At 41.3% G+C, this 13,432-nt stretch overlaps 1 protein-coding gene across 9 annotated transcripts in view; it reads right to left on the minus strand.

Moving 5' to 3' along the window:
- The window catches only part of ABI3BP (ABI family member 3 binding protein), a 291,620-nt gene that overhangs the window by 48,164 nt on the left and 230,024 nt on the right, over positions 1 to 13,432 (minus strand). For all 9 annotated transcript variants that reach the window (XM_013974409.2, XM_013973792.2, XM_013974524.2 and 6 more), the window contains 2 exons: positions 13,105 to 13,170; positions 10,551 to 10,625 (listed from right to left, as the gene is read on the minus strand). In XM_013974409.2, coding sequence (XP_013829863.2) covers positions 10,551 to 10,625; positions 13,105 to 13,170 — 141 coding nt within the window. The remainder of the gene's footprint in view (positions 1 to 10,550; positions 10,626 to 13,104; positions 13,171 to 13,432) is intronic.

Below are 13,432 nucleotides of genomic sequence, written 5' to 3' on the forward strand. Positions count from 1 at the left end.
GGACGTGAGTTTGAGTGAACTCTGGGAGTTGGTGATGGACAGGGAGGCCTGGCGTGCTGTGATTCATGGGGTCGCACACGACTGAGCAACTGAATTGAACTGAATGTTATTATTAACTACAATGATAATTATGATTAGCATTAATTTATGAAACCTAATATTGCAATTCCACATTCTCTGCTGTTTGAATAGCAGATAATATATAAAATCATGGTGAATGTTTGCATGGAGCCAGGGACCAAATGCTGTTTATATGTGGTAGCAATAAAATGTTTCTGCGGTCAATGACTATTTTGCGGCTCATCCCAGAGGCACTGTGAGAACAAACAGCTCATGGGTCTTCTTCCTGTGCCCTCCTCTGAGTGGTAATGGGAGGGGAAAATGACTCACTTGGGTGGTCACTCTGTGGCTTAGGGGAATGCAATTCACTTGTGTCACCAGGATAACCTGGTTTGCTGATATCTGAGGTAAAATCACATTATATCCTCTGGCACACTAGCAGGCTATGTGTACCTTCAGTAGACCCTTCTTCACAGTCTTTTTCCAAATATTTCCACCCTTAGAAAAACAAAGTATGTTGATCCAATACTGAACAAGCACCTTAGATATTCAAGACCTGATTTGATCCATACATCCCTTCTGGGTGGGAGATACCACTGGGGTCTCACAGAGGAGGAAACCCAAGGCAAGGGGAGATTAAGTACTTGTCCAGGAACTCACAGTTAAAGTGGAGGCATTCATGCCCATGTATGCCCAGCTCCCAAGCCCATTTCTTGAGCACTAATTGGGATAGTACAGGGTGCCTTTTTCTGTCATCATCTTCCCTCAAATAAAGAGAAGGCCCAAAGTGGCATCACTGGTGGCTAAAGCCTAGACTTAAAACCTGACTTAACTGCAGTTTTGACCTTCCCCAGAAATGTAATCTCAATCACCAGTCTGGAAATTTCTGGTCAGCCCCTCTGAGGTAATTTGTCACAGGAGCCCTCTTCATCCTCCAGAAGAAGAGGTGATCTACAATGGTAAAACCCATGCAAATCCCTTCTACCTCAAAAGGTATCCTGGCTTCAACATAGTGCTTTCTTTGGTTAATAGTTCCCTTGCCCCACACTTGTTCCTGTACATGTGGTTGCCGCAGAGGAAGGGGAGGGTGGGCACACTGGGAGAGTAGGACTGACACGCATACACTACCATGTATGAAATAGACAGCTAGTGGGGAGCTGCTGAATAGCACCGGGAGCTCAGATCAGTGCTCTGCGATGACCTAGAAGGGTGGGACGGGGGGTGAGAGGGAGGTCCAAGAGGGAGGGGATATATATATAGACACACACACGTACACACACATATGTACACACATATGCATACATGTACAAACATGTACACTTTGTTGTACAGTAGAAACGAACACAAATTGTAAAGCAACTGTCCTCTAATAAAAAAATAAAACTTCCATTTCGCACAAGTCTTTGGAGTGCCATTCTAGTCACTGCATAGGATGCTGTGATTCATAAATTGCTGAACGCATGCTGTGATAAGTCGCTTGAGTCGTGTCCAGCTCTTTGCGACCCTATGGACTGTAACCCACCAGGCTCCTCTGTCCAGGGAATTCTCCAGGCAAGAATACTGGAGTGGGTTGCCCTGCCCTCCTCCAGGGGATCTTCCCCACCCAGGGATCGAACCCTGGTCTCTTACCATCTGTGGCACTGGCAGGCTGGTTCTTTACCACTAGCCCCACCTGGGAAGCCCAATAAAGCCAATTAAATAATCAAATTTACTTGGCTGGATTTTTTTTTTTTAACGCTTCTCTTTTGCCTCACAATGACTCTAACTGACTTTAGCTCTCAGGTCCTATACTCTGTATTTTGGGTGTCTGAAGTGCCACCACTGCGTGAGGGCTAAACAACCATGGCTGGCAAGCAGGTGCCAGGCAGTCATGCCACTGATATGTGGGAGTCAGAGAGAAATGCAAGGATGGCATGGTTTTCCAGCCACGAATGTGCAGATCCACCAAGTCACGGGCTGGTGAAATTGAGAACTGAGAGAGAATCTAAAACTCTGCAGGATTATTTTATGAATAAGAGAAAAAATAGAAACACACCTGGCCTCTTTTCTAATTAAGGGGGAAATCAGTCATTTTTTGTCATTTTCTGTATAGGTAGGGATGGAAGCATCATACTATTATGATCCCTGTAGGTTAAGTAGCCGTCAGCAGTGTCAGTTGCTAAACTGGATTTTGTCCAGCCTTCAGAAACAAAGAAAAATCAGCAGTGGATGAGAACTCTGGGAAGAGCCCTACCGAAGGCAGCTGTGGGACGCAGGGAAAAAGCATTGAACTGGGGACAAGAGATTGAAGTCCGGTTCTGGGCTTAGCTCCACCTGGCTGTGGTTTGCAGGGCAGCCAGTAGCATGTGAGCACAGGACCTGGAGGGCAGTGAACTTCTGTGGCCCTGAATTAGGAGAGCCAATAAAGGCCAAAGCAAGCAGAGAGGCAATGGGAGGGCAGAGGTGGAAGCCAGTAAGAGACAGTGCAGAGAAAGAATCCTCAGGAACTGACATCTGATTAGCCAGTCTGGCTCAGGCTGCAACGTGAATTCTTTCTCCCTCAGGCAGGATTAATCCACTATTATCTCAAGGGCAGCACTGGCTCTGAAAGCACCAAGCCTTGAACTTCAGTGTAAGCCCCCAATTGTCATATGGAAATTCTCCAAAAATCTCTTGATTTACATAGTTCATCCCTTAGCAATTTATTGTCAGAAATGAAGTAATGATTTTGGTATTTTTAACCATGGCAACAGAAACTTTGCAAACAAACACAGCACACTGGGAATTGATTTCTGAACGCATTCGAGACTGTTCCTCGTGACCCAAAAGGAGTGGTGTTTATGGATGATTGGACTCCTCACCCACATCTCAAGATCTCAGCACCTGGCTGCAAGGTCAGGGGTGAACAGCCAGCAGACTGGAAGATTTAGCTGCAGCTCAGACAAACACATTCCTCACCTGGGAGGCATCTGGGTTCTGGTTGTCAAGCACACTCCATGTGGGTCCAGTGAAGTGTGGATTCCTCATTAGGAGAGAACGGAGCAAAGAAAGGAGTCTGGGATTCAGGTATTAACATATCTGCCAAACCACATGTGCCAAGGGGGTTTCCAAACGATACTTTGCTGGCACATGTGGGCCTTCAAGAAATATTAGTTGAATGAAAGAACAGTTGCACAACTCAGCAGCTTTCTTCTACGGTGAGAAAGCTGGAGATTGTCTGGCAAAGGATGGGTGATTTTTTCTGTCAAAAGTCAGAGAGTAAATTTTTTCAGCTCTGTGGGCCATACTGTCTCTGTCACAACTATTCAGTTCTGCCATTGTATTGTGAATTTCTACAAAACCTTGTTTACAAAAAAAGGCAGTGAACTGGATCTGGTCTGCGGGATTGTACTTTGTGGGCCTGCCTGGTGACTCAGTGGTAAAAGGCTTCCCTGGTGGTTCAGTAGTAAAGAATCTGCCCGCCAATGCAGGAAACCCAAGAGATATGGGTTTGATTCCCAGGTCAGGAAGAGTCCCTGAAGAAGGAAGTGGCAACCCACTCCAGTATTCTTGCCTGGGAAATCCCGTGGACAGAGGAGCCTGGCAGGTAACAGTCCATGGGGGTGCAAAGAGTCGGACATGACTTAGCACACACATTTGTACTTTGTGCAATCCCCTGGTCTAGGCATGCTTTTGCATCTCAAGTTGCTTATAAGCATGTAGAACATATCAATTAAGCTTAGAAGTATCTCTGGAAACCCTGAAAACGTAGACTGCTAGAAAAATGACCTACCTAAACTTCATTCTCTGAAGGCTACTTTGTAACTTTAAGGTGAAGAAATATTATACATATACAGGTGAGATGAACATAAAGCAGGGTAAATATCTATAAGGATGTTATGAATTAAGAAACTTGGGTCAAGATAGTTTAAAGATTACTGGGTGTTTATGGAGTCATTGCAAGATTTGTATAGAGACCTAAAGAATCAAAGGTCCATAGTTTTAAGGCCTCAGAATTCTTTCTCTTTTAGTTTTCCAATGGACCAACAGTAAATATTTTTATACCTAAGACTATGAAGAATATGTCCTATAAATCCTAAACACATCCTTTTATCAGCTGATTTTTCAAAATGTAAAATATATGTACTGAAAACTTCAGCAAGAAAAGTTATAGTAAAATATATGTGAGGTGGATAAGAATCATACATATTCCAGGCAAAATGTCAAAGTTGGATGAAAAATCAGTTAACACGGAACTGTTGTTCTCATTAATACACAATTGAGGCTAGAAGTGAGTGTGAATGAGACAATAGGACTAGGTCAGAGAAGAAAAGAAATCTGATGTGAATATCTGCCTTTCTATCAACAAGTCAGATCAAAACCATGCACAAAGTAAGGCAGACTCTTGTCTATAACCTGAAGAGAACAGATTTAAAACTTCTTTTTCTCACCCATTTCTTAAAACATTATTCTCCAGGCAAATAATTTGAAAGCTGTTAAAATTTCCTTTCATAATATACTATGTAATGTCATCTGTGATTTGTACTTCATTTACTTTCTTTCTGGTCTTACTGTATTGGCTTAATACTCGACTTCTATTTTCAATGGAAGGGGTAAAAGTAGGAATCCCTACTTATATTCTTGTTGTTAGAAGAAAAACACTCAGACTGGAAACGAGATGTTAGCTGTAGGTTTTTCTCAGATGCCCTTTATCAGAGGGAAGAAAATTCCTTCTATTTCTAGTTTTCTGAGAGTTTTCAACATGGATGGTTTTTGAATTTTGTCTCATGGCTGATTTTTTATTTATTGAGATGATCGTATGGTTTTTTTCCCCTTTGTTCTGTTAATTGGTTCAGTTCAGTTGCTCAGTCATGTCTGACTCTTTGCAGCCCCATGGAGTGCAGCATGCTAGGCCTCCCTGTCTGTCACCAACTCCTGGAGTTTATTCAAACTCATGTCCATTGAGTCGGTGTGCCATAAAACCATCTTATCATCTGTCATCCCCTTCTGCCTTCAATCTTTCCCAGCATCAGGGTCTTTGCCAATGAGTCAGTTCTTCACATCAGGTGGCCAAAGTACTGGAGTTTCAGCTTCAGCATCAGTCCTTCCAACGAATATTCAGGACTCATTTCTTTAAGATGGACTGGTTGGATCCCCTTGCTGTCCAAGGGATCCTCAAGAGTCTTCTCCAACACCACAGTTCAAAATCATCAATTGTCCGGCACTCAGCTGTCTTTATAGTCCAACTCTCACATTCATACATTACTACTGGAAAAAGCATAGCCTTGACTAGATGGACTTTTGTTGGCAAAGTAATGTCTCTGCTTTTTAACATGCTGTCTAGGTTGGTCTAACTTTTCTTCTGGGGGCAAGCATCTTGTAATTTCATGGTTGCAGTGAGCCCCCAAAATAAAAGTCTGTCACTGTTTCCATTGCTTACCCATCTGTTTGCCATGAAGTGATACCATGATCTTAGTTTTCTGAATGTTGAGCTTTAAGCCAACTTTTTCACTCTCCTCTTTCACTTTCATCAAGAGGCTTTTTAGTTCTTCTTCACTTTCTGCCATAAGGGTGGTGTCATCAGAATATGAGGTTATTGATATTTCTCCCAGCAATCTTGATTCCAGCTTGTGCTTCATCCAACCCAGCTTTTCTCATGATGTACTTTGCATATAAGTTAAATAAGCAGGGTGAAAATATACAGCCTTGATATAATCCTTTCCTGATTTGGAACCAGTCTGTTGTTCCATGTCCAGTTCTAACTGTTGCTTCCTGACCTGCATACAGATTTCTCAGGAGGCAGGCCAGGCAGTCTGGTATTCCCATCTCTTTAAGAATTTTCCTTGCTTTGTTGTGATCCACACAGTCAAAAGCTTATGCATAGTCAGTAAAGCAGAAATACATGTTTTTCTGGACCTCTCTAGCTTTTTCAGTGATCCAAGGGATGTTGGCAATTTGATCTTTAGTTCCTCTGCCTTTTCTAAATCTAGCTTGTACATCTGGAAGTTCACGGTTCACATAATGTTCAAGCCTGGCTTGGAGAATTTTGAGCATCGCTTTGTTAGCGTGTGAGATGAGTGCAATCTTGTGGTAGTTTAAGCATTCTTTGGCATTGTATTTCTTTGGGATTGGAATAAAAACTGACCTTTTCCAGTCCTGTGGCCACTGCTGAGTTTTCCAAATTTGCTGGCATATTGAGTGCAACACTTTCACACCATCTTCTTTTAGGATTTGAAACAGCTCAACTGAAATTCCATCACCTCCACTAGCTTTGTTCATAGTGATGCTTCCTAAGGCCCACTTGACTTCACATTCCAGGATGTCTGGCTCTAGGTGAGTGATCACACCATCGTGGTTATCTGGGTCATGAAGATCTTTTTTGTACAGTTCTTCTGTGCATTCTTGCCACCTCTTCTTAATATCTTCTGCTTCTGTAGGTCCATAACACTTCTGTCCTTTATTGTGCCCATCTTTCCATGAAATATTCCCTTGGTATTTCTAATTTTCTTGAGATCTCTAGTCTTTCCCATTCTATTGTTTTCCTCTATTTCTTTGCACTGATCACTGAGGAAGGCTTTCTTATCTCTCCTTGCTATTCTTTGGAACTCTGCAATCAAATGAGTATATCTTTCCATTTCTCTTTTGCCTTTTGCTTCTCTTCTTTTCACAGCTATTTAACAGGCCTCTTCAGACAAACATTTCGCCTTTCTGCATTTCTTTTTCTTGGGGATTTCTTGATCCCTGTTTCCTATACAATGTCATGAACCTCCATCCATAGTTCTTCAGACACTCTGTCTATCAGAGCTAGTCCCTTGAATCTATTTCTCACTTCCATTGTATAATTGTAAGGGATTGTATTTAGGTCATACCTGAATGGTCTAGTGGTTTTATCCACTTTCTTCAGTTTAAGTCTGAATTTCACAGTAAGGTGTTCATGATCCGAGCCACAGCCACCTCCTGGTCTTGTTTCTGCTGACTATATAGTTTCTCCTTCTTTGGCTGCAAAGAATATCATCAATCTGATTTTGGTGTTGACCATCTGCTGATGTCCATGTGCAGAGTCTTCTCCTGTGTTGTTGGAAAAGGGTGTTTGCTATGACCAGTGCATTCTCTTGGCAAAACTCTATTAGCCTTTGCCCTGTACTCCAAGGCCAAATTTGCCTGTTACTCCAGCTATTTCTTGACTTCCTACTTTTGCATTCCAGTCCCCTATAATGAAAAGGACATCTTTTTTTTGGTGTTAGTTCTAGCAGGTCTTGCAGGTCTTCATAAAACCATCCAACTTCAGCTTCTTCAGCGTTACTGGTTGGGGCATAGACTTGGATTACTGTGATATTGAATGCTTTGCCTTGGAAATGAACAGAGATCATCTGTCGTTTTTGAGATTGCATCCAAGTACTGCATTTTAAACTCTTGGTGGCTAGGATGGCTACTCCATTTCTTCTAAGGGATTCTTGCCCACAGTACTAGATATAATGATAATCTGAGTTAAATTCACCCATTCCACTCCATTTTAGTTTGCTGATTCCTAAAATTTCGATGCTTACTCTTGTCATCTCCTGTTTGACCACTTTCAATTTGCCTTGATTCATGGACCTAACATGAATTTAGGTCCTATGCAATATTGTTCTGTATAGCATCAGACTTGACTTCCATCACCAGTCACATCCACAGCTGGGTGTTGGTTTTGCTTTGGCTCCGTTTCTTCATTCTTTCTGGAGTTATTTCTCCACTGATCTCCAGTAGCATATTGGGCACCTACCGACCTGTGGAGTTCATCTTTCAGGCCCTGTCTTTTTGCCTTTTCTTACTGTTCATGGGGTTCTCAAGGCAAGAATACTGAAGTGGAAATTACACCAATTTGTTTGAATGTTAAGACAAACATCCTTTCCTCAGGTAAATATCATTTGGTTGCTATATGACAAAGAGATGTCCCACCTATATCTCCAATCAAGGCTCTCCTCAGCTGAGGCTGACCCTGAAGGAGCTGACAATGGGATGCTGTCCGCTGACCGTACTCCTTGCAGGTGGTCAGCCTGTTCTTCCCTGAGGGGGATCCCAGTAGAGAAACATGAGAACGTAGAACGTGTGCAACACGCTTTGACTGGGGACGTTAGTGGAGCAAGGAAAGGGAAACAGCAAGCTCAGCTCTGTTTATCTGTGCCCACCAACCTATTTCTATCAGCAACCAACTAACTAAACTGAGGAAGTCCTGGTAAAAGGTCATCCTTTCAAAGCTAAGTTAGGTGAGTTATTACAAAGCTGACTTTATCTACACAAGAGGGTAACAGATGTCAATTTGTATCACAAGTAGCTCTGAAAAAAATTTTATGCTACTGATAAACTAAGGCATAATCATGCTCTGTTTTCTCCCCAAAAGACAATTAACATTTTCCTAGTGAGAATCGCTGCTTGCTTATACTGAAGGTTAATGGCTTTCAAGTTCATCATAGCTGCTTGTTCTTGCATTTGCTCTGCTGACATAAATGCTTTCTTCTATTTTTACTTAGACAAACTCTGGGGAATTATTTTGAATATTCGGAAGGTGGCGTTGTTCACAGCCAGACTGTTTACGTCAATCTGAGACACTATGTACTGCCTGGTCCCACTTGGGAAGAATAAAAGGAACAGCTGAGCACAGATAAATACTGGAATGCTTTTTTGCTTTTCATGAATCAGGAATTTATAGTATCTGTCTCATTAATTGAAGGAAAGTGAATTCCTAGAACTTCAGACATTGTAATAACCTAGTACAAAAACACATACTAAAAAAAAAAATCTAAATCATTTTTAGACTGAATATGTGTCTTCAGATAGTACTCACATCTTTCTCATTAAGGAACAATTAATTATGGGTTGGTTATATATACATATATATGCATTAAACAAACTATAATGTTTATACACTTTTACATAAGCAGGCACAAGATCTGCACTATTTAAAAAATATTTCAAGGGAACAGTGCAATCCCATATTAAGGCATTTAATAACTACCATTTATCCACTGAGTGAGTTGAGTGAACTTTTATCACTTATTTGTCCTAGTTATTTATATGATATCCCATAGATGAGACCGGGGCAGGACAATATCATTTAATCAAACTGAATGATTTGGAAACATTAATATGCTTGTAACCAGGGTGATCATTTGCTACTTGCTTTTCTCATTTAAAAAGCTTCCCTGGTGGCTCAGACAGTAAAGCATCTGCCTACAATGTGGGAGATCTGGGTTTGATCCCTGGGTCGGGAAGATTCCCTGGAGAAGGAAATGGCAACCCACTCCAGTGCTCTTGCCTACAAAATCCCATGGACAGAGGAGCCTGGTGTCCATGGGGTCGCAGAGAGTCAGACACAACTGAGCAACTTCACTCTTCTTGTGATTTAAATATCATATTCCAGGTTGCTAACAGATGTGGATCTTTTAAAAATATTATAATGGCACTTATGAAATTATAAGCTTGAAAAACAATTGATAATTGTCTCAAAGACCAAACCTATATATGAAAATTTGAAGTTTTCCCTAATTTTGAAATTAGGGGAAAAGCTATCTTGATATTTTAATTCATACTTAATCAGGATATTTTTAAAAATTATGACTATATATTGTAGTTTATTTAGTGGACTGGGCTGAGAAAAGTAGAAAACTATTTGTTAATGTTTACAAGCTCAACATTCAGAAAACGAACATCATGGCATCTCGTCCCATCACTTCATAGGAAATAGATGGGGAAACAGTATTAACAGTGTCAGACTTTTTTATTTTTGGGCTCCAAAATCACTGCAGATGGTGACTGCAGCCATGAAATTAAGAGGCTTACTCCTTGGAAGAAAAGTTATGACCAACCTAGACAGCATATTCAAAAGCAGAGACATTACTTTGCCAACAAAGGTCCATCTAGTCAAGGCTATGGTTTTTCCTGTGGTCATGTATGGATGTGAGAGTTGGACTGTGAAGAAAGCTGAGTGCCGAAGAATTGATGCTTTTGAACTGTGGTGTTGGAGAAGACTCTTGAGAGTCCCTTGGACTGCCAGGAGATCCAACCAGTCCATTCTGAAGGAGATCAGCCCTGGGATTTCTTTGGAAGGAATGATGCTAAAGCTGAAACTCCAGTACTTTGGCCACCTCATGCGAAGTTGACTCATTGGAAAAGATTCTGATGCTGGGAGGGATTGGGGGCAGGAGGAGAAGGGACAACAGAGGATGAGATGGCTGGATGACATCACTGACTCGATGGATGTGAGTCTGAGTGAACTCCGGGAGTTGGTGATGGACAGGGAGGCCTGGTGTGCTGCAATTCATGGGGTCGCAAAGAGTGGGACACGACTGAGCGACTGAACTCAACTGAACAGGGACTTTTGAAATTTTGATTTTGGAATGATTTACAATTTTCAGTTCTGTGAACTTCCAAAACTAGTTATACTAACTTCCAAAACTAGTAAAAAAGAAACTGAAATCAACAAAATTTTAAAAACTGAATGAAAATATTTGGAGTTTGATAGGATCAAAAGGAAATAAATTTGTGATCATTACCTGCTCCTATTCCATTCCCTCTGGGTGTCCCACTGGGTCTGGGTCTACTGGGTCTTGTAGTTGTCTTATTCAGAACTATAATAAAGTGGGAAATAAACAGTTTAGACTGTTTTATTGGTTGAACATTTGCAGTCAAGGAAAATAAAGCTTCCCAGAGAACTGGAACTCATTTAACTAGCAACAAAAATGATGACTTACCAAAAACTAATGTTCACAATATAGAAATCACAATTTTGGTATGAAAATCATAGACTTGAATTTGAGACCTGAGTATATACTCTGAGGTGATCTGGTCTAAGTGGGAAATAGCTTGCTTCATTTATAAGCACTAGATACATTTCAAAATGGGCTTCCCTAGTGACTCAGACATTAAAGAATCTGCCTGCAATACAGGAGACCAGGGTTTGATCCCTGGGTTGGGAAGAACCCCTGGAAAAGGAAATGGCAAGCCACTCCAGTATTCTTGCCCGGAGAATTCCATGGACAGAGGCAAATGGTGACTATAGTCCATGTGGTCGCAAAGAGTGGGACACAACTGAGTGGCTAAACTTTCACTACTTTCACATTCCAAACTGGGACTGAAGAAGGATCAGGACTACGTATGCCCAATGAAAACCCCAAACGTGGTGTGTATTTATTGTTAAGGCCTTAATTCCTAACACGTAAGTTGGTGGTCCTTTTGGAGGAGTCTCTAGGTACATATGCATCCTTCCTCATAATGCTGGTGTAAGTCTCATTAAACACATGATATGATAAAACTTTTGAAATTTCTCTCCTGCTCTGTTGAGAGTCATAATATTACCAAAACATTGAAGTCATCTGTCTTAGTCTCCATTTAGCAGAGTTTTTAAGGAAAAGCACTAAGTATATTGCAATTAAGAGAGTGAGCTCTGGAGCCAGACTGCCTGCCTTCGACTCTACTTCCTAGCCCTCCTTAAGCCTTAGCTTCCTCAGCCTAGCCTCACAGGAAACGTGGTAAGCACCCACTCACCATTAGGCACACTGTTACTGTTTCCTTATTTGTAGAAAGGTTTAGTATAACCAATGACACATTAAGTTCTCAACAGTTATCATGATACAAAAGTCACATGGAGGTTTTTTTTTTTTTAACAAAGATTTCTGCACCTGTTACCTTTAGGAGTTGCAGGATTACTCAAAAAACTCCATAAACCAAAAAATATATATGTATTTGATATTTCTTCCATGTGCCCAGAGAGATGTTCATCAGGAATGGTAGCTTATAAGCCATTTTGACACTTAGAACTTTAAGACTTCTTAGAATCACAGAGGAGAAAAAAGACAGAAAACATCAGAATCTCTGGTCCAACTTGTATGTTAGACTAGGAGTGATTTACATGGATCAAATTAACCCCCAAGTTAACTTTCCCTAACAAGGTTCAGTGAGGGAAAGCCTAGATCTTTTGACGACTTTGGTCATTTTAAAGCATTTTCTGGGAACTCCCTGATGGTCAAGTGGTTAGGGCTCAGCACTTTCATTGCTGGGGCCTGGGTTCCATCCCTGGTTGGGAAACTAAGATCCTGCAAGACTGCAGAGTGGCCAAAAAAGAAAAGTTTTTTTTTTCCAGTTTAACTATCATTTTACTTTTGATGAATACAACCTGTAATGTGTTTGCTTGTTTTTATATGAAGTGAAAGTCGCTCATCGTTTCTGATTGTTTGCAACCCCATGGACTACAGACCGTGGAATTCTCCAGGCCAGAATACTGGAGTGGGTAGCCTTTCCCTTCTCCAGGGGACCCTCCCAACCCAGGTAAAAGTATTCTTGCAGAACAAGAGCCTTTCATACTGGAAGAAATCATCTTTCCTTAAAAAACAACATTTGAAACAAAATACATCATAGCTATTGCTAATGTTATCTCTATAATTGCTATGGAAAACTGAAGGAGGGCGAGAGAGTGTGTGTGATTTAGGCAAAAATGCTATTTTCAAAATGATGTTATATTGTTAAATTTCCATAGTGGTCTCTGAATCTGCTTATCCTTAAAAAATTTCAGTCAAGTCTTGTCGCTTCCATGGATTCATGATTACCTCTCCGCTTACCCACAAGGATCAGAATTTTGTATGTCATTTATTTCAGTTTCAGGATACATAGCCGTCATTTGGTCCTTTGGCTGTTTCAATACATTCATTTTTTGGTCATGCTGCACAGCGTGCAGGATCCTAGCTCCCTGATCAGGTATCAAGTCTGCACCCCTGGCAGTGGAAGCTTGGAGTCCTAACCACTGGACCACCAGGGAAGTCCTCAATACATTTTATATCTTCTTTTTTTCAGTTAAGTGTTAGTCACTCAGTCGTGTCTGACTCTTTGCAACCCCATGGACTGTAACCTGACAGGTTCCTCCATCCATGGGATTTTCCAGGCAAATTTACTGGAGTGGGTTACCATTTCCTCCTCCAGTGGATCTTCCTGACCCAGGGATTGAATCCAGGTCTCCTACACTGCAGGCAGACTCTCTCCTGTCTGAATAACCAGGGAAGCATATCTTCCTAGGTATGTTGATTATTCAGATCATCAGAAAGAAGAACAACTTACCAGGTCTGAGGTGTGGTTTGTCAGGCGTTCTGGGCCTCATAGTGGTAGTATACACTCTGTGTGGTGCTGAAACAGAGGAAACTCAGATTTAATGACCAACACTCCCAAACCCCAAAATGGAGATTCAGTACTCTCCAGACCAGCAACTTATGCACTTTGCATGGAAGCATAAAGAACATTATTAAATCTTCAAGTACGCATTAGAGCATTGATGCTAAAGGAAAATACATGTTTAGTTGCTCAGTCGTGTCCCATTCTTTGTGACCCCATGGACTACAGTCCGTCAGGCTCCTCTATTCATGGAATTCTCCAGGCAAATACTGGAGTG

This window comes from Capra hircus, chromosome 1 (assembly GCF_001704415.2).
Source record: "Capra hircus breed San Clemente chromosome 1, ASM170441v1, whole genome shotgun sequence".
NCBI classification, from domain to species: domain Eukaryota; kingdom Metazoa; phylum Chordata; class Mammalia; order Artiodactyla; family Bovidae; genus Capra; species Capra hircus.